The sequence below is a fragment of the Onychostruthus taczanowskii genome, unplaced genomic scaffold (genome assembly GCF_017590055.1).
Source record: "Onychostruthus taczanowskii isolate IOZ18803 unplaced genomic scaffold, ASM1759005v1 scaffold91, whole genome shotgun sequence".
NCBI lineage: Eukaryota > Metazoa > Chordata > Aves > Passeriformes > Passeridae > Onychostruthus > Onychostruthus taczanowskii.
This window is the reverse complement of record NW_024507105.1, coordinates 1,901,238-1,921,790: the sequence shown is the minus strand read 5'-3', so window position 1 is coordinate 1,921,790 and position 20,553 is coordinate 1,901,238. Positions and strand designations below refer to the sequence as shown.

Sequence of the window (20,553 nt, the reverse complement as noted above, 5' to 3'; positions counted from 1 at the left end):
GGGGATGCAAGGGATGCAGGGGATGCAGGAAGCTGGGTTACATCTCGCGCTTCCCTGACACCCTCGACCTTGACCAGGAGGGGAGCGTGAATGAGATTTCTGGCCGACGCCTCAGCTGCGCTCTGCCGTGCCCTGCCGTGCCGTGCTGTTCCGTGCCGTACCGTGTGCCCATTTCCTTGTGCCGAGAGCTCTGTCGCTGTGCTCCGGATCTCCCGCTCAGCGCACAGCCATGAATTAATTCCCTTTCTCTTGCAGGGGCGGTGGAAGCGCTGTCTCTCACCTCCCTTGGGAGCTGAGAATCCCCGCCTGGCAGCGCTCGCTGTCAGACGTAGCACGGAACCGTACAGGCAGCGGGGGTGCAGGATGCTCCCTCCTCATCCTCACCGGGGCAGAATCCTCCTGCTCCCCGAACCTGGGGGTCCTGAGGTGGGCTGGGACATATCCGATGGATGACTCGGGCACTGGGTGACGGCGGCTTCGCCTGGGACGCGGCGGCAGCACCCGGCTGGACCGGTCCGGCGGGGACCGGGCTGACGCAGCGCCAGCAGCCCCGAGCCCTTCCCGAACGCCGCTTCCAGCCGCTCCCGCGCTCCTGCCTCGGGGGTCCCCGCACGGCCCGGGGTCCCCGCACGGCCCAAGGTCCCCGCACGGCCCGGGGGTCCCTGCACGGCCCGGGGGTCCCCGCGCCCCCAGCCCTGCCCAGGGGCGGGTCCCGGCCCCACCTGGCCGCGCCCACTGACGTCACCCAGGTGGTCCCCTCGTGGTCGCGCCCTTGCTCTGCCGCCGCCGCGCCCCGCCCATCCCGCCCCGCTGTCCAATCACCTGCGGGCAGAGGGCGGGACGGCCGCGCCCCTGCCAATGGGGAGCGGATAAACACGTCCGGCGGGGGCGGAGCCCGGCACGCCCGGGGATTGATGGGCGTGCAGAGCAGCCAATAGCGGAGGGGCGGTGCGGGGGCGGGGCCTGAGGCGGGCGGGGCGGTGCGCGGGGCGCTGCTCGCCTTTTGTTCGGGCAGGAGCGGGCGGGTGGCGGAGAGCGACGGTGAGCGGGGCCGGGATACCGGGAGCGGGCGGGGAGGGACGGTGAGCGCGGCCGGGACACCGGGAACGGGCGGGGAGGGACGGTGAGCGGGGCCGGGGCACCGGGAATGGGTGGCGGCGGCGGTGAGCGGGACTGGCGCACCGGACACGGGGAACGACGGTGAGCGGGGCGGGGCACCGGGAGCGACGGTGAGTGGAGCCGAGTCAGCGAGCATCGGGCATGGGGGACCGGCGGTGAGCGGGGCCGGGACACCGGGAACGGGCGGGGAGGGACGGTGAGCGGGGCCGGGACACCGGGAACGGGCGGGGAGGGACGGTGAGCGGGGCCGGGATACCGGGAGCGGGCGGGGAGGGACAGTGAGCGGGGCCGGGACACCGGGAACGGGCGGGGAGGGTCGGTGAGCGGGACCGGGGCACCGGGAATGGGTGGCGGCGGCGGCGGTGGTGAGCGGGACTGGCGCACCGGACACGGGGAACGACGGTGAGCGGGGCGGGGCACCGGGAGCGACGGTGAGTGGAGCCGAGTCAGCGAGCATCGGGCATGGGGGACCGGCGGTGAGCGGCAATAGGCCGGCGGAACCGGGCAGGGGTCGCTCCGGTGAGCGGGGAGGGTCCGGAGGAGCGGGCTGGCGGCGGGGAGTGGTCCGGTGAGCAGAGTTGGAGCGGCCGGGACGGGGCCGTTGGTCGTTCCGGGCTGGGCTGCAGCGGAGCCGTGCGGACTCCGCCGTGCGGCGCTGGGGAGCGGCCGCGCTCGGGGCGGGGAGGACCTGGATGTCCGGGCCGGGCAGCACCGGGCGTCCCGGTTCGGTCCCGCTGCCGCCGTCTGGGGCAGGGCTCCCCGTGTGCTTCCCGTGAGCTCGGCCCGACTGGGCGGGTCCCCGGGGCTTCCCCCGTGGGCAGCCGGGCTGTCCCAGTGCCGATTCCAGTTTGGGAATCGCGGCTCCGCGCTCCGGTGCCAGGCCGTGACTCTGTCCCCGGCCCCGCCCGGAGCTGCCGCTGCGCGGGCGAGGCCCTGGCACGGCGCTCGCCCGGTTCTCCGGGGCTCTTACGCAAACGGGGCTGCTCCGTGCCCACAGCCACACCTGGGGACACCGCGTGCTGCTCTCGGGTCACCTCGGCATCGCCCCGACATCGAAGGGGTCGGAGCTACCATTCGCCCGCCGCCTGCCATGTGAGGTCTGGGGGCTGAGGGGGTGCGGGTGACCTGGCATCACCCGGACAGCCCCGGGGGTGAGGGGTGCCGGGCACAGTGCGCACGGGGGGGTCCCAGCTGAGCCCCGGACAGCGGACATCCGCACCGGGACACGGCGGGGGGAGCGAAACTTGGCTGTTTGTCTGATGTTTGGAGAGGAGAGAGCGCTCTAATTGCGTTAGCTGAGTGATTAGCTTAATTAATCAGGTTTACAGCGCAGATGAAAGGATAATGCTGAAATGTTGCTGGGAGTTGCCCGGAGAAGGCAAACGTGGGCTGTCATACGAGCAACGCGGGGCGGCGTGTGCTGGGAGAGGAGCGTGAACGCTCAGGAGGGGACGGGACAGGGTGACCTGCGCTACCCTTGTGCCTGCCCGGGTGTGAGGCCATCAGCCTGCACCCTCTCCGGCCAGGCTGGACGCCCCTGCACCCCCATAACGCTGTCGGGGTGCCTGGGTGAGTCCCATGTCTGGTTTCATGTTCCCTTGACAGCTTCCCCATACCAGAAGGGTGGAGGGGGCTGGGGACACAGCCCCGTGATACAGCCCCCCCCCAGTCGCTTCACCTCCTGCTCCAGCCCACGTCGTGCTGGTTTTGGCGCTGGTGCCAGCCCCGAGCAGCTCGCTCTGGTGTCCGTCTGCCGTGGGCTGCTGGGGAGCCGGGGGCGCAGCGTCTCCCCGGCAGCTGCCGCGGGGATGGGGCTGGAGCGGTGCCGGGGGCGTTTGCTCCGGGCTGGCAGCCGCATCCAGGGCAGGTGCAGTGTCCGCGGGGGCTGCTCCGGGCTCCGCTCTCGGAGTGTCCGGTCCAGCCGGAAACAGGGCTGAGAAAATTACAGGGGTCCATTTCTGTGTCCTTGTCGGTGTCGGAGCTGGCTGGAAGGGTGCAGGGCACCACTGGAACTGCGTTTGCACATCTGAAGCCTGTTATCGCTCATTGTTTTGGAGGATTTCCATGAAGTGTCATGAAAAACCCATTTTACTGCTAATTTGGTTTAGACAAGTTGGCCATGAGGACGGGGACGCTGGAGAGCTGTGGCTGAGGATTGTGCTCCCTCCTTGCACCGTGGCTGCTGTGCGGAGCGGGGACACACGCGGCTCCCCAGGGCTCAGGGCGCTGGGGAAAGGTGGGGCGGCCGTGCGGGGCCCTCTCTCAGACAATGGCGTTACAGTCTATTGTCTGGGCGATGTGCCGTGTCCTTGCCGGCTCCAGGAAGCGCCTTCATCCCCGGGAGGGGGTGGGGGGACGAGCCGGGCTGCTGGGAGGGGTCTCCTGGGGCTGGGTGTGCGAGTAGTTTGTGCTCCGTGCCTGGAGCCCCCGGGGCAGCGCGGGTGAATCGTGGCAGGGCTGCAGCCGGGGGGCTTGGGGGATGTCCCCTCTGGTCCTGGTACCGCATTTCAGCGTATCATTCGGCGCTGCCCTAATCCCATTAACTCACCCCTTTGTTTCCCCCACCTGAAAGCCTTCCTCAGCAGCCGGGCAGGCACTGCGGTACAGCTGCACGGCTCCTGCAGCTCAGCCCGTTCCTGCGAGGACGGCTTCCCTTCAAGACTGTGGTTTGGTGTGGGAGCGCTTGATGGGATTTGGCTTTTTATCACACTTCCAGATCTCCGGGATTTAAGACGGCGCTTTTGCCGGGCGCGCTGCCGCTCGCAGATGGCAGAGCCTGGGAGCAAAGCTGCCCTTGGCCCCGCTCCTCAGGCTGGGGGAGCAGAGCCTCTGCACGGAGAACTTGCAGAACTTTAATTGCAGCATCTGTACCGACGCTTGTGCTGGTTTTGAAGGTTTAAATTAGGCTGGCTTCTAATTAACAGAAGTTAAAATGAAATGTCGTGTCTATTACAGCAGTACGAGCCTACCTCAGGTTCAGCTGGTGCTTCCCCACCTAGACTGGGTGTGTGGGCACCCAGCATCACCCAGGGCTGGGGCAGCTGGTCAGTCTCAGCCCCGTGGAGTGTCCCAGGTGCGTCTGTGTGCATGGACACGGCTGGGGATGGCAGCTCGGGAGGACACCAGGGCTGCATCCGTGCCTTGAATCGCATTCTCTGCTCTGGGAGGGTTGATTTTCCCCCTCTTTGCTCATAGACATACTTGAAAAAGTGGCGGACAAGGGCGTGGGAAGGTGCAGGTATTGCCGCTCCAAAAAAGCTTAAAACTTGACCTCAGCACCATGTCTGTGCTTAAACAGGGCTGGCTTTGCAGCCACACCCGGTTTGTCGATGGCTGCGCGGGGTGGGGTGGGGGGGGGGAGGGGAAGATGTTTCTATTTAAGCAGAGGTTTGAAATACCCTTCTAAATCCGCCATCCCCGATGGGTTCTGCGGCGGCTGCTGGCGGGCCTGGAGGCATCCTGGCACGCCTTGGACTCTCAGCTCCGGAATGGCTTTGGAAGAGGGGCAGGAGCCTCGCACCGCGGCTGCCGGGGCTTGTCGGGCAGCCCGCGACATCTGCGCTGTCTGTTCCCAGCCAGTCCCCGGGCCTCCTTCCCAGCTTCTGGCGGGGTGGAGGCGGAATGCTCGGTGTTTTCCCCATATCCCACGCTCGGGTGGGCAGATCTGGGAGGGGGTGACCGTGGCAGTGCCCTCCGGGGGGGCTGCCCCGCTGCTGGGGCACAGACCCCGTGGGGTGGGTGCGCTGGGGTGCCCTGTGGCTTTTGGGGGTAGGAGGCTGGGTGAAAAGCGTTCCTCTGAGTGGGGGGAGAGACCTTTGGCTGCTGGCAGAGCCTGCTGTAATCGCGGTGACGCGCGGGCAGAGCCCTGGTGACAAATCATTAACTTGCTCCGACAGGCCGGGTGCTGACGGCTGTTGGTGATAATTTCTTGTGAAGCGTCTGAACTTTGCAGCTGTAATGCAACTGGATGGAGAAATTAAGCCGGGGCTCAGCACCTCTGTGCCCCTCCTCGCTGCCCCAGCTCCTCTGGCAGGGCTGGGTGGCAAAGCCTGGGTCCTGGGCACCGTGGTTGGAGCTGGGAACAGCCAGCAAGGTTCAGAGCCTGCAATTATAGTGTGCTTAAAGAACAACTTGTTCTTTGTGCTCGTTGAAACAAAATAATGGTTTTTGATTTTTTTATCCAGATGGAGTAATTGTGATTAATCTCACCATGCCAGTTCTCCTTTCCGTGGACAAGTGGCAAATTCCCATCTTTCCTGGACATGATTCTAATGAGATCAGCAAACTGTGAGGAGGAGATGAGCCCATGTGGGTCCTCCTGATCCTGCAGGTGGAGGTGTCTGTGCCAACAACTAGTGATGTGGGGAGGGGGATGATGAGCTGCCAGAGACCCCACAGTGGGATTTTGGCAGGTGGATGTCCCTGGGAGAGCTTTCCCTGGGCTGAGGGTCCTGCTGTGAGCCATGCCCCTGCACGGGAGCAGGGGGTGGGTGTCATGCTCAGTGCAGTGTGTGCTTGCAGCAAGAGAGCACTTGATGGATAATACTGTGTTGGTTTGTGATGTGAAGTGCCAAAACATCACAGCCTGGGCCTGGCGTGTGCTGGAGCTGTCAGGAGCTGTTAATTCAGGTGCAGGCGAGGCATTTCGGGGACACGGTCTGGGTTGATGGAGAGCATCAGCTGAGCGCAGCAGGTCGTGGCACAGTTCTGGGTCTGCCCTGCTGCCAGAGTCTGGTCTGGTGCTCAGGGGGATGCAGCACCCCCAGCAAGAGGGGCTGGAGCTTTGCATGAGGCACTCAGCAGCTTAAATGTAACAACATCACAATAGCTGAAATATAAAAAAGGTTTGGAGCCCCCTCCAGTGAAGGAGCCTGGATCTGAAGCTCCTGCCCCCTGCTGCCTTTCCTGAGTGCCCAGAGCTGGTGGGGCAGGCAGGAGCCCTTCTGGACCAGGCTACATCCACACACAAAGGCCATGGGCTCCTTTGTGTGCAAGGCCAGGCCAGTGGTTCTGCCTGCTCTAACGAGAGGCTGATCCCCCGCCGCTGTCTCCTCCTCATTAAACTTCAAGCTGCTCTCGTTCCCCTTTGAATTCTTCCACTCATCTTCCCTGTAAAGCCCCATTGAAAGGGCTCCTGGTGCTGAGATCTGACTCGAACGCTTCCCATTGATGCTGGTGAGGTCTTGACAAGCTCCTTTCTCTGCCTGCTCCCGCTGTGTGTTCCCGAGGATCCTCTTCAAAACCACTGAAGCTTTTGTGCCGCGTCTGCAGGGCCTTCGTTAGCGGCTGCCCCAGCTTCATCAGCCCTTGGTGTCGCTTCAGAGCACCTTGGGCCAGGGGCTCTGGGTGTTGGGGGACTTTGAGGTGCAGCTCTCCAGGGTGCACAGGGTGCCCTTGTGTGTCTGCTGTGGCTGCCCAGGCCAGTGCTGCCTGAGCAGGCAGTTGCTAATCCCCACTGCTCCAGGAAGGGGGGGACCGGAGATGGCTTGTGTGTAGTGTAAGTGCTTCTAAAATAGAGTCTTTTCTTGTGCTGCGTTTATTGAATTGCCTTAACTGCCTCTTCCCTTTCCTTAAAAGCCTTGGCGACTCTAATTGCAGCCGCTCGCACGCTCCCACACCGAGCTCAGCCCCTCTCATGCTGTGGCTGCATGAGGGGACCCCCCAGCACTGTTGCCCTTTGCTCCTTTGAGCAAGGGTGGGGCTCTGGGGGGCTCTGGCAGCCCTCTGCTGGCACCCACACTGCTCCATGCCGGGCTGAGGGCAGGCTGGACCTGCCTGAGTGTGCTCAGGCTGCCCCTCACACCCCCTGACCCTGAGACCCAGTGCCTGGTCCAGTGCAGCCCCTTGCCTGGGGCTTGTGAGGGTGCCCTGTGCCCCCCACCTGCTCCCCTTGGTGTGACCCCAGGCTGGGGATCATGGCTGCTCACCCCAGGGACCTCGAGAAGCCCATGGGCAGTGGATATTTCTGCATGAAGCAGCACTCACTGCTTTCCTGCTGCTCTTCTGGGCAGCTCAGCCCTGTGCCGGCTGTGTCCTGCCTGGTGAGGCTGAAGGCTTCACAGCAGCTGGTGGGAAGGGCTGGTCAGGCCTGGGGCTGCATGTTTGCCAGAGACTTCCTCCCAGACGGTGTCCCGGGGGGCTGTGCTGCTTGGACGCTGATCAAATGGCTCCGGGGGCGGATGAGCTGCTGGCCGGTGCCCGACAGCCTGCGGGAGCTTCCTCTGTCTTCCTGGCTGAGGGAAGTGGTGGGAGAGGGATTAACCTTTTCCTGGCAGTGCCCTGCTTGAGTGACATAAGAACCTGCCTGTGCTGCATCCCATGGCTGAAGCCCCTCAGGTGTCTTGGCCCCTTCCCCGTTGTGGTGCAGGAGCAGGCTGGAGGTTCTCCCCAAACCTGCTGGCCCCTCTGAACAGTCCCCCACAGCTGCCTCACTGTTTCCTGGGGGATTTCTCACTGTTCCCAGGAGCAAATCTTATTTTCCTGGGGTCTAGGTTTGTGTGGAGTGGGGCTCAGGTGAGGCCTGGTGGGTTTTTTCTGCTTTCACTGTTCTCCCCTTCCCACTCTGCCAGCTTGGTGGGGGAGGTAAGAGCTGCCCACAGGCCTGATGTGGGAGGGCTGGAGCCCACCCAGACATGCCCCTTGCTTGTGGCTGACCCTTCAGTGTGGGTATTTTCACTTGTGCCCCAAATAACACCCTGCTTCTCCCTCCAGCATGAGGGTCCTTCCCTGCTACAGCACTTCCCTAGAAACACTGCCAGGAAACGGCTCCTGATAAGGTGAGCCCAGGGGTAACCAGCACCCCTCTCCTGCTGGGGATGAGAGGGGACATTTGAGGACAGAGCCAGGCTGTGGAGGACGGGGGAGAGGCTTGTGTCAGTGTCTGCCCCTCGCGGAGTGATGAGCAGGGCACGCTTGACACAGGGCTCAGAAAATGTCACTGCTCACCGTGGGAGCGTCTGGCATTTGCTGCACTGGCCCTGCCACCTCGGGTGCTGTTGGCCTCGCTGGTTCCTGTGGCCATGAGCAAATGCTGTTGGGGGGATGCTCAGGGGAAGGACAGGTGCCTGTGTCCCTTCTGTGGGGCTCCTGGTCCTGCTCTCCTGCCTGGAGCTCGTCTGGGGCCGATCACCAGAGCTCGTGTCTGAGCTCGAGGAGCTCTGCTGGCTTTTGATGTCCCTGGGTGCTGTGGTGCAGACAGAAGGGGTGGCTCATGCATAATGCAGGGCTCTGTATGGTGTCTGAGCCCAGCTCCTGGAGGTTTGGAAAATTAAGTGCCTGTCTGATGCCTCTAAATTGTGGAGTGGATGTCAGTGTTTGACAGTGGTGCAGCAGCATCAGCCCCTGCCAGCTCTGTCAGCTGCTGCCTGGGGTCCCTGCCCTGCCTGTGTGGTCTGTACTGCCCTCAGCTCTGCTCTCCCCCTGCCCACCTTGTCCAGGGCAGCTTTCCGGTGTTGGCCTGGGCTCTTGGGGCTCTGCAGGTGTGAGGGGTGCCAGCTCACCCAGCACCACGGTGATGAGCCCGGCCGGTGCCACAGAGCCCTCTCCTGCCTACCCCTTCCACACTTCATAAGGCACGACTATTGCTTCTCTTGAGTTTCCCAACACAATTAAGACTCTGCCACCGTGGCTGGGATGATCCAGCTGAAGGAGCTGCCCTCCCAAATCCCAGCGCAGCAGCGCCCGGGTGCAGCTCCGCGGCACTCCCAGCTCCGCTCCGGGGCTCTCACGGCCCATCCCTGCTGCGACGCGGGGTGGGGAGCAGAGCTGCCTCTCCTCTCGCCCCTGGCACCATGTGTCACACGCTGTCCTGCCCCACTGATCCCACACCCCGGCTCCCACCCGGCTCTGCCTCCACCGCCCTCCGTTCCCTGACCACCGTGCGTTGTGCACAGCCCATTAGAGCTGCTCTGAGTCTGCCAGTGCTGCTTGACAGCTCAAAAAATATCGGATTGGCAGCAGCAGCGCCCTGCCGCGGCTCCGGGAAGGCGCCTGGGGCTGGGGGATGCCCCTGCCCAGGGGGGACAAGCGTGGCGGGCTCCTGTTTCCCATCTGGCCGCTGCTCCCGCGAATGAAAGCTTGGGATTCCTCCCTGTGCAGCTGCCGGGGGCTCGGCCGCTCCTTGGGAACAGCCGGCAGCGCTGGGCCGAGCCGTGCCAAGCCGTGCCAAGCCCGTGCGCGCCGTGCCCCGCCGAGCCGCGTCCTCGGCCACCACCCGACGCCCTGAGTCAGCCGCCGGCCTGGCGGGGGGCTCAGCTCCGTGTCCTCGCTCCCCCGGGAGGGTTTTGGTGCCCGAAGCTGCCGCCCCAGCCCGGCCGGTCCCCGCGGGGCCCGCGCTGCGCTGGCGGCTGGAGCGGAGCCAGGGCTGCGCGGCCGCCCCGGTCCGGCCCGGCGCGGGGATCGGGGCCGCTGCGGGCGGTAATTAGGCTGTTTGGAATGGGTGCTGCTGCGCCCAGGTATGCCGGGCGGCAGCTGCTCCCTTTGCTGCTTATCGCCTCTGAAACTCTGACTCATTCCACTCCTGCGCGGCCGGGAAGGGATAGGAATCCTGGGTGATGGGTCAGCGGAGGGCTGGGCGGGTGCTGTCTCCATCCCTCCTTCCCTGCCTGCCTCCAGCCCTCCCTCCCTGCCTGCCTCCTTCCCTCCTGGTCCTGCCGGGGGCCTGGATGCAGGGCTGGTGAGTCACAGCCCTGAGTGAGCTCAGGCATTAATCCATGAGCCGTCCTCCCTCCCCCTGTATCTCCAAATTAAAGACAAGGAAATCCCAGCCCTGCTCCCAGCAACCTTGGCTGGTTTGTCCTGAGTGTTGGGATGTGCCGGGCTGCCCTGTCCTGGCACTGAGTGAGGAGTGCCCAGCCCTGGACCACGCCGTGGGCGCCTGTGGTGCTGAGCACCCGTGGGAGAGCTGAGCCAGGGGCTTTGCCTGCTTATTTTTAGGTGCCTTAGGAGTGTCCCAGGAAGCTTCTAAAAAGGTTCATTTTATGCTTGGAGCTCCAGCCATATGGAGCTAGGAGCTCCTGGCGTGTCCCCAGCTCTGTGCAGGTTGTGTCTCTGGAAAGGGTCTTAAAAAAAGCTCAGGGGCAGCCAGGGCCCCCGGAGCTTGTGGTGTCCCACTGTGCTGGGCAGAGCCTGCCCACACCTTGGCCGTGGCAGTGGTGAGACACGGCGCTGCGAGACGCAGCCGCCGTTCATGTCTGAACACGAGCAACAAAGTGCTGAGCTTCGGGTTCGTCATCGCGGTGCCGCCTTTCATCTCCGGCGGGGGAGGAGGGCAGATAGGGATCGGCTCCATCTGCTCGTGGGGGCCGGCTGCTGCGCGGGGCCTGCCGTGCCGTTCGGGGGCAGGAGAGGGGCAGGAGGGTCCTGCGGATACCTAGGCTCTCCTGGAGGTGTAACACCTGCCCTGCCCACCCCGCAGAGCAGCCATGGAGGTGATGAACATGATGGAGCAGCCGATCAAGGTGACGGAGTGGCAGCAGACCTACACCTACGACTCCGGAATCCACTCCGGCGTCAACACGCAGGTGCCCTCCGTCAGCAGCAAGTGCCTCGCAGACGATGACGAGGTGTATGGGAAGCAGTACACCATCAAGAAGACAACCACCACGAGTTACTGCCAGGGAGGGAGCCAGAGCCAGAGCCAAGCGCAAGGTAAGGGGCTGTGAGGCCCGGCACTTCCGCAGGCTCAGCTGCTCAGCTCCTGCCTTCCTCTTCCTCCCCCGCAGCCATGCTGCTTCTGGGTACTCCTCCATGCTGGCTTCCACACCCTGGGAGTTGTTGCTGCCTAAAATATGCTTCCTCCTGTCCTCCTCCCCGGCGCTGAGAGGCTCCGGCGTGGGGGTGGCGCGCGGTCAGCCCGCGCTGGAGCTGAGCTGCGCGCACATCCGAGCGTGCCAGGGGGTTGGCTTGAGATGGGAACAGCTGATCCCATCCCACGGATCTGCCACCTGCTCTACTGCCTGTCTGCCTGCTGGGAAAGCTGTCCCAGTGTGGCTGCCAGAGCTGCCAGTGTGTGCCGTAACACCGTGGCACTGCCACGGCTTCTCCCGCTGAGGCGAGGACGATGCGGAGCCGCAGCCTGGAGTGAGGAAGATGCTTCCCCCAGCTTTATCCCCTCAGAGGGGCTGGTTTGCTCCGCTTGCTCTTCAGTTCCCTGTGGGCAATAGGCTCTGGAAGGTTTACTGACAGCTCCCATGGGGATCAGAGCCCCCCACAGGACCCTGTGCAGTCCTTGTGGTGCAGAGGTGGCGACCATGGGTGGCTCCCGCAGTATCACACCTCAGCATCCTCCATGGGGAAGGCCTCAGTGCTCTCCTTTTTACCAGTGCCAGCTAGTCCCAAGTTGCAAATATCCTTAATTTTTTAATTAATGGGCCTTGTGTGACAACTGCCCCATCATGCTGCCTAATTGAGTGTTGTCTTATCTCTGTGCTGCCGGATCTGTTTACACTTTGAAGCTCCAGCTCTGCGCAGAGCGTGCGGGGACTGCTGACGTGGCCGGTGTCTCTGTGCTAAGCTCTTGCTCATCTCCTTGGGTTTGGCAAGCAGGGCTGGGAGCACTCCTTGGAGAGAGCCTCACGCTGCCTCCCTGTCCCCCCCTGCAGCGGACATGGAGGCTCAGCTGGCCATGACCCGTGCCCAGCGTGTCCGGGCCGCCATGTACCCCGAGACGGTGGAAGACCGCTCGCTTCTCATCACCACCCAGCTGGAGGGGCAGCAGACCAACGTGCAGCGCCTGGCAGAGCCCTCCCAGATGCTGAAGTCAGCCATCGTGCACCTTATCAACTACCAGGATGACGCCGAGCTGGCCACACGTGCCATCCCAGAGCTCACCAAGCTGCTCAACGATGAGGACCCGGTAAGGAGCTATGTTTGCTGTGTTTGTCTCTTCAGCTGCTGCACCTGTGGGGCTCTGTGGCCATGTCTGTCTCCTTCCCCTTGGCCAAACTCCTGCTTGCCTCCAGCCTGCACCAGACTGAGGTGCAGGACTGAGCTCACCCCTGCCCAGCCACGTCACCTCACATCCTGTCCTTGCTGCGGGACCCCTTCCCAGACGCCGGCTCCTCTCCCTCCAGGTGGTTGTCAGCAAGGCAGCCATGATTGTCAACCAGCTGTCCAAGAAGGAGGCGTCGCGCCGCGCGCTGATGCAGTCGCCGCAGATCGTGGCGGCCGTGGTGCGCACCATGCAGAGCACCAGCGACCTGGACACCGCCCGCTGCACCACCAGCATCCTGCACAACCTCTCGCACCACCGCGAGGGCCTGCTCTCCATCTTCAAGTCTGGTGGCATCCCAGCCCTCGTCAGGATGCTGAGGTGCACGGTGGTGGGGATGCCAAGGGGGTGGCAGAGCCTGGCTGCTCCTCCTGGGATGGGGGCAGAGGAGGGGAGGGCTCATCTGCCCTCAGTGTGGGTCCTCATGCTCACCAAAGCAATGGGAGGGTGCAAAACTGTGAAAACCCCTGGGGTTTGCTGTGTGGAGCCTGCATGGGGGCAGGAGGAGGGGAGCAGCTACCTCACCCCCACTGCCCTGGCCACAGAGATGGGGCTCAGGCTCTGAGGTGTCCGTTCCCTGGGGCCATGCTGAAGGGTGCTGTGGGTGCTGGGCTCGGGGCAGCCCTGAGGACTCTACTGCAGCCTGGTGTGAGTGTGGGGTAGTTCCTGCCCTGACGTGGTGTGTGCTGTCTGCCTACAGCTCACCCGTGGAGTCTGTTCTCTTCTACGCCATCACCACCCTGCACAACCTGCTGCTGTACCAGGAGGGGGCCAAGATGGCCGTGCGTCTGGCTGATGGGCTGCAGAAGATGGTTCCCCTGCTGAACAAGAACAACCCCAAGTTCCTGGCCATCACCACTGACTGCCTGCAGCTTCTGGCCTATGGGAACCAGGAGAGCAAGGTGGGCTGGGGATCCCAGACAGGCAGGAGGGGGGGTGGTTGCCCAACTTTGCAGCTCACAGATGTGCAGGAGGCAGCAGTGGAGACCCCACCATCTTGTGCATCCCTGATGATGTGTCCAGAGCATTCCTGCATGCCAAGGGCCTGGCTTGTGTCCTGGCATGAGCTGGGGAATCTGGAAAGGGGGTCCCAGCAGCCCAGGGCTGCCACACCCCAACCCTCCATTTTGATGCCTCATCCCTGGAAGTGTTCAGGATCAGGTTGGGCAGGGCTTGGACCCACCTCATCTAGCGGAATGTGCTGCTGCCTGTGGTGGAGGGTGGGACTGGATGGTCTTTAAGGTGCCTTCCAACCCAAACCATTCTGGGATTCTGTCTTGCAGCTGATTATTTTGGCCAACGGAGGACCCCAGGCCCTGGTGCAGATCATGCGCAGCTACAACTACGAGAAGCTGCTCTGGACCACGAGCCGTGTGCTCAAGGTGCTGTCGGTGTGTCCCAGCAACAAACCTGCCATCGTTGAGGCTGGTAAGAGAGGTTGGGGCAGAGCCACAGGAGGAGGCTTTTTCAAGACCCTTTCCAGAGACACAACCTGCACGGAGCTGGGGACATGCCAGGAGCTCCAAGCATAAAATGAACCTTTTTAGAAGCTTCCTGGGACACTCCTAAGGCACCTAAAAACAGGAGGAGGGTGAATGGTGGTGTCAGGGGGATGTGGCTGAGGACATGTCCTCTCACATGTCTGTGGGACGGGCAGAGGTCTGCACAGCCAAGTGAAGCCTGGATTCCTGCTCTGGAGGCTACTTAGGCATGTTCCTGGCACTGTGTGTGGGCAGGATCCATCCTGGCTGTCCAAGAGCTCTTCACACACCACATTTGGCCTCCACTGAGCCATGAGGCTGCTCTGTGTGCAGCACCATTGGCCCATGCCCAGCCCGCCCAGCCCTGCTGCTGCTCTCTCCTCCTCCTGCTGGGATGGCCAGGGCTGCTCACAGGACTGTCCCCTTCCCTGCAGGTGGCATGCAGGCACTGGGCAAGCACCTGACCAGCTCCAGCCCCAGGCTGGTCCAGAACTGCCTGTGGACCCTGAGGAACCTTTCTGACGTGGCAACCAAACAGGTGAGTGTGCAGGACCCCTGGCTGTGCCTCGGTGCCACATTTCGGAGCCGTGTCCATGCCTGGTGCTGGCTGGCTCATGCCAGGCTGAGTCCAAAGCCTTGTGTTCCCTGTTCCATGTGCCTGGCAGGGCGAGGGGATGCCCTGCTGTGCCCAAGTCACCCAGCAGCAGGGCTTGCCCTGCATCCCGGGGCGCTGCTCACTGCCTGTGGCCTTGCCCATGCCAGCTGGCTGCCAGCACTCCTGCGTGTCCCCAGTGCTGGGCCGAGGCCACTGCGGTCACTCAGCGGTGCCACCAGAGTTTGCTCTGGCTCGGGAGCCCTGTCAGCCTGTCCTGGGCTGGCTGCATGCCCAGCTCCTGGGGGAGCTGCTGGCAGAGCTGCTGCCAAGGCTGTTGTGCCCTGCAGCTGGTGCAGAGGTGACCCCAGCCCTGCTCTGGGTCTGCTCTCCCAGCCCTCTGCTGCCTCCTGATGAGTTTTCCCATCTGCTGGGGCTGCTCCATGTGGATTAGCTCTGATGCAGCCTGGAAACTATTTTGGCTGTCATGGAACCATCCCTGGCTCTGATGACTGAAGGGCTGAAGTAGGATGTGGTCATGGTGCTTTAACTCCTTCCTGACCTGCTGCTGGCTGCTGGCCAGCACAGTCAGGACTGGGGTCACTCCATCACTGTGTGGGGAGTGCTGGCAGGGGCATTGGAAGTGTGATTCCAGCAGGAGACATTAAAGTCTGAGTGAAACTGTACATGTTAGAGCGGCTGGGGCTCACCGTGAAGGAGCAGCTCCAGCTGTGGGGGATGGAAAAGGAGCCATGGAGGGATGGAAAAGGAGCTGTGTGGGAGTCAGGAGCACTGTGGCCCCCCCATCACTGCCTGCCGTGGGGCTGGATGTGGGGCTAGAACTTGGGTCTGGCTGTGTGTGCTGCTCCCACCTCCCATCCCACTCCTGCAGGAGGGCCTGGACGGCGTCCTCAAGATCCTGGTGAACCAGCTGAGCTCTGACGATGTGAACGTGCTGACCTGTGCCACTGGCACCCTCTCCAACCTGACCTGCAACAACAGCAAGAACAAGACCCTGGTGACGCAGTCCAACGGGGTGGAGGCCCTGATCCACACCATCCTGCGGGCGGGTGACAAGGAGGACATCACCGAGCCGGCCGTGTGCGCCCTGCGGCACCTCACCAGCCGGCACCCCGAGGCCGAGATGGCCCAGAACTCAGTGCGCCTCAACTACGGCATCCCCGCCATTGTCAAGCTCCTCAACCAGCCCAACCAGTGGCCACTGGTGAAGGTAAAGGCCTAGAGGGGTGTTGGGGGCAGGAGGAGCCCGGTGCCTGGGCTGGAGTGAGCTCCTGGCTGCTGCTCTGTGGTGGGATGGGCTGCTGAGCGGGGCAGCAGCTGGTGCTGTGCACAGAGGGGTGGTGGCTGCTGCTGCCACAGCCCTGCCCCTGGTGGGTCATGTCCTTGACAGCAGCTGATGAAGGAAATGGCTCGTGCCTGCTGCTGATTGGAACTGGAGCTCAGCTTGGGGAGAGGATGGATCCAGGGCAGGGCGAAGCTGAGTCAGCCCGCACCACAGAGGGCATGGGGTGGGACAGACTGGGAGGGGTGCAGCCAGTGGGTCTCTTGGGGAACACATGCTGTTCTGATCCACAGCTGAGATAAACTGCTCCTTCCTCCTCCTCCTCCTCCTCCTCTCCTCCAGGCTACCATAGGCCTGATCCGCAACCTGGCGCTGTGTCCGGCCAACCACGCCCCGCTGCAGGAGGCTGCTGTCATCCCCCGCCTGGTCCAGCTGCTGGTCAAGGCTCACCAGGACGCCCAGCGACACGCAGCTGCTGGCACACAACAGCCCTACACAGTGAGCCTCACCCCTTTGCCCCGCTCCCAGCACAGCCTGGCACCCCAAAACCCAGCCCGTCCCTGCGGGTACCTGTGCCCACACTTCAAGTGGCCGTGCCCTGTGTGTGTGAGGGGTCTGTCTGAGCTCTTGTTCCCTGGCAGGATGGAGTGAAGATGGAAGAGATTGTGGAGGGTTGCACGGGGGCACTGCACATCCTGGCCCGGGACCCCATGAACCGCATGGAGATCTTCCGCCTCAACACCATCCCTCTCTTCGTGCAGGTCAGGGCTGCGGGGACACCGGGGCTGCACGGGCCACCTCCTGCCACCCTGCAGCCCTGGGCTGGTGGCCCCATGCATCAGGGCGTGCCCAGGGCGCAGGGGCTCCTTGCTGGCTGCTTCACACGGCCGCTGATCTCTCCTGACAGCTCCTGTACTCGCCGGTGGAGAACATCCAGCGCGTGGCAGCCGGCGTGCTCTGCGAGCTGGCCCAGGACAAGGAGGCGGCAGATGCCATCGATGCCGAGGGGGCCTCGGCTCCCCTGATGGAGCTGCTGCACTCCCGGAACGAGGGGACAGGTGAGTGCTGCCACGCCGGGGGCTGTGCTGGGCGCTCTGTCCCAGCTGGGGTTTTGGGCTCTGATGCTGCGTGGCAGCAGGAGCTGAGGCTGCTGGCCGTCCCTACAGCCACCTACGCGGCCGCTGTGCTCTTCCGCATCTCGGAGGACAAGAATCCTGACTACAGGAAACGTGTCTCCGTGGAGCTCACCAACTCCCTCTTCAAGCATGACCCGGCAGCCTGGGAAGCGGTGAGAACCAGATTTTCTCCCTGGGGAAGCCAGGGCGTCAGGGGATGGCTCTGTGCTGCTTCCGAAAGCTGTCGCCAGCACCTCCAACCAGAGCTCAGACTGTCAGAGTGACTGTCAGACGGTGGGAGGTGGGAGGCAGATGGGCTGTGGCCTCAGCTCCTGGGTCACGGCACCACCTGGGACAGGGCTTGCCACCACATGGCCCCTGGGCATCGTGAGCATCAATCCCTTCAACTGTGCCATCTTCTTTTGTAGGCTCAGAGCATGATCCCCATCAACGAGCCCTACTCAGATGGTGAGTGTGGCACCAGCCCTCCTTGCAGAGTCCCCATGGGCTGGGTTCTGGGGAGGCAGTTGCCTCGTGTCACTAAGCCAGGCTGGTTTTAAAACCTTTTTCAGGTGGCTGTCAGTCAAGTGCCAGACCAGTCTGCTGGGGATTGGGATGCTCAGCTCCCAGAGGGCACACACAGCTCATGCCCTTGGGCCGGGGGTGGTTGGGCCTTTTTACAGCACCACATGTCACCAGCTGCCCTGAGTGAGGGAACAAGGATCTGATGGGAGCTGAGGTTGCCACATGCTTTCCCTGCAGAGCTGGACCCTGGTTACCGCCCCATGTACTCGGGTGACATCCCCCTGGACCCCATGGACATGCACATGGACATGGACGGGGACTACCCCATGGATGCCTACAGCGACGGCGTCCGAGCGCCCTTCGCTGACCACATGCTCGCCTAACCCGCCCGCAGCCCCACGCCAGGTACTGCCAGCACACCTGGGACGTGGGCTGATGGCACCTGCCATGCTGGGGGGATCCCTGGTGCCACCACGGGGTCCCTGGCGCTGCCATGGATCAATGTCCCTGCGGGCCATGGGGGTCCCGCACTCTGGTCTCCTCCCAAATCCCCCCTCGGTGGGTGACAGGAGTTCTCTGCCACTGCAGGTGTTCTCTCCATGCAGAAGAGGGTGGCCCCAGAGCTGAGCATTTGCGAGAAGGACTTGGGAGACAGAAGTGCCTGAGAAGACAAAACTTTTCCATTCCCACGAGAGGTTTTATTTTCCAATTTGTTTTCTTCGCTGTGGGTCTGTGGAGAAGGTCCTTCCTCCTGGGACTGCTTCGAGCACCTACTGCCACATCCAGCATCCAAGATACTGTTTCTGAAGCTTTAAAACACAAACCTTGCACCGTTAGTGATCTTTCATTGGCAAAATAGTCTTTTCTATGAATATATATTTCTTTTTTATTTTTAATATGGTGCCAACGGCTTTTGCCGTCTTTAAGTTTGTGCTTTCTAACTTCCCCACCGTTTGTTCTGTGTGTTAGTGTTCTAGGAGAGGAATCTGACATGGAAAAACCCTTTGCTTCCTGCAAGCTCCAACTGAATCAGGCCAATCCAGTTTGCTGAAAGCAAAGGGTCCGTGTCCCAGGACCTTCGGGGTGTCTGAGGTTTAATTCTTTCCCATCAGCCGCTGGGAGCTGACTTTGTGTCCCTGTCTTGCCAGTCCCCATAGAGGAGTGACTCCAGCATTAGGAACTGTGTCCTTGTACTGATCTTTGTTGCACATTTTAACCCGTTTCCCTTCTCTTTGGTGAGTGGTGTGTTTCCGTCCCCTCCTCCCTTATCTAACGCATTTTTTAAAAGAGGCTTTAGATCTGATGGTGGTTTAACACTCCGGCTGGAAAGGGATGGACAGCTACTGGAGTGTGGGTCAGGAATGGAAGATTTTATTATTTCTGTAAGTTGTTTTTGTATAGACCAAAGCAAAGAATAAAATAACCCCTGCAGCCCCGTGCTGCCCTGAGCCTGTTCTTCTGTCGGCTGGGGACGATCCCTCGGGGCAGCCAGGGGAAAGCACAGCCCTCACCCTCTGTGAGCCCATGGTGAGTCCCTCCACGGGCCAGAGTGATCCTGAGGAACTCATTCCCATGCTTGGCACCTGCTTTGCCTGGCCGTGGGCCCAGGCTGCCCCAGAGCACGGCAGGATACCGAGGTTCATGTGCCGTGCTCGGGACAGGAGCAAGCGGGGACAAAGCAGCAGGAGCTGGCCTGGGAAGTGGGACTGGGGGGAACATCCTGCCTGAGCTCGGTGCTGTGGCTGCAGCCAAGCCCAGTGCTCAGGGAAATGGATCTGCTTCCTGCCACAGCCCGTGCCAGGACAGCGATGAGCAAAACAACAGCTGCTTTCCGGGCAGTCCCAGCAAAACCCAGTGCACTTCCCGAGGGCAGTGGGGCTGGGGTGGCTCATGGGATGAGGCTGGGGGCCAGCCAGCCCAGCCCCTGGCCTGCTGCAGCTGCTGCCAGAGCAGGAGACAGTCAGTGACAGGCCTTGGCTGTAGCCCTGTGTGCCTGGGATGTGCCTGGGATGGGGGTTTGGCTGTGCTGAGCCTGGACCCCACCTCGTGGCTGCCAGGCAGCCCTGCTGCGGGTCGCAGCAATGTTCCTGCTGTCACATCTGGCTGTCTCCAAAGTGACAGCGGGTCTGGAGATGCCCCAGAACATCTGCCCTAGGAGGGGTCGGGTCCTGCAGCCATTCTGGAGCCACAGGCAGGGGTGTGCCCTCCGCACATGTTGGGGTAGGGATGCACATCCCGAGATCCCCTGTGCGGAGCTGCCAGGGGCTGTACGGGATTTCGGTGGGGTAGCAGAGCGAGAGGACAGGACACCTGGACCAGAGCAACCGGAGGTGCTTGCGGGGTCCCCAGGGAGCGGCGGGACGGACTGCGGGATCCTCTCCGCGCCTGCCGGGAGCGGCTCTCATTGTCGGCGGATCCGGGAGCGATGTCCGACGGCTCCGCAGCCGCCGCCGCGCCGGGAGCAGCGCCCAGAGTGTGTGCGCATCTCCCTCCCCAAACCTGCATCTCCCTGCACTCCAAACCCGGCATCTCCCGCACTCCCGGTGCACCGAGCCCTGGGCTCCCGCGGTGTCCCGCTCCAGCTCCGCTGTGCCCGCTGTCACCGGGTGCGCCCTGCCTCCGGTTCTCACGGTGTCCCGCGTCCTTCGGGCACCCCAAATCCCCGGGCAGCTCCCGCGGGCGACCCCCGGGCCGTGCCCAGCCGGTCCCCTCCATTCCCCGGAGAATTTGAGGGCGGCTGCCGCATCCCCGGGAGAATTTTCCTCCGTCTCTCCCCTTCTCACGGCGCTCGGCCGCTCCTCGGGAGGTGCCCGGGCAGGAGGTGCAGGACGGCATCGGGCAGGGCAGGAGCGAGTCTGCACAGGTACCTGGGGCGGCCTAAGCCGGGACCTTGCTCCTCCTGGCCCGTGTCCCACCGTCCTGCCCTCGCCCAGCTCCCGGGGCAGGTCCCCGTGGAGGGAGGGACAGTGGGGTCCGGGGTGAGCGGGAGCGGGGGGCGGTGGGAGCAGCGGGCGATGGGAGCTGCTCGGCACGTGTCTGAACAAGGCTCCCCCGGGGAGAGTAAATGTGCGTGCAGGAGCCGGGCCAAAAGCAGGCTCTGCAGGGCTCTGGCAGTCCCGGCTGAGCTGACTCACCGGCCGCGCTCCCTCCCCGCAGCCAGCGGCAGCGCGGCACCTCCGCACGGTGGGTCCCCGTCCTTCCCTGGGGACAAGAGGGTCTGAGGGCTCGGGGAGCTGCTTTCTGGGCGGCACGGTGCAGGATTGGGCCCTGAGGTTTGGTGGTCCCAGTGCCAGGGGGCGCAGGGCTGGGGAAGGCTGCGGCTGTGCTTTGGGGTCTGTGTGTTGCCTTGTGCCGTCTCTGTGTGCCAGGGGGGAGCAGGGTGGCCTGGTCTGGGTGCTGTGCATGTGGCAGCGACCCTGAGAATGTGC

The 20,553-nt window shown here is 63.2% G+C and overlaps 1 protein-coding gene across 3 annotated transcripts; it reads left to right on the top strand.

The window, feature by feature from the left end:
• Positions 1-969: 969 nt before the first annotated feature.
• LOC121347668 (junction plakoglobin) lies at positions 970-18,556 on the top strand. Of its 3 annotated transcripts, none has more exons than XM_041426487.1 (15): positions 970-1,041; positions 10,535-10,767; positions 11,721-11,974; positions 12,192-12,430; positions 12,810-13,011; positions 13,393-13,537; positions 14,025-14,128; positions 15,075-15,413; positions 15,828-15,983; positions 16,127-16,246; positions 16,393-16,543; positions 16,652-16,773; positions 17,029-17,068; positions 17,363-17,530; positions 17,714-18,556. In XM_041426487.1, the coding sequence occupies exons 2-14, from the start codon at positions 10,542-10,544 to the stop codon at positions 17,506-17,508; spliced, it is 2,244 nt and encodes a 747-aa protein (XP_041282421.1). In that variant the 5' UTR covers positions 970-1,041; positions 10,535-10,541; the 3' UTR covers positions 17,509-17,530; positions 17,714-18,556. The 3 variants fall into 3 exon arrangements, with proteins under 3 accessions (XP_041282421.1, XP_041282422.1, XP_041282420.1); XM_041426488.1 differs by having other exon boundaries at positions 1,036-1,082; XM_041426486.1 differs by lacking the exon at positions 970-1,041 and adding an exon at positions 1,099-1,123.
• The last annotated feature ends 1,997 nt before the right edge of the window (positions 18,557-20,553 follow it).

Coding starts and splice junctions, on each gene's coding strand:
- LOC121347668 (XM_041426487.1), top strand. CDS start 10,542: ATGGAGGTGATGAACATGATGGAGCAGCCGATCAAGGTGACGGAGTGG. Junction 13,012..13,392: donor ATGGGAACCAGGAGAGCAAG/GTGGGCTGGGGA, acceptor TCTGTCTTGCAG/CTGATTATTTTGGCCAACGG. Junction 15,984..16,126: donor GCACACAACAGCCCTACACA/GTGAGCCTCACC, acceptor GTTCCCTGGCAG/GATGGAGTGAAGATGGAAGA.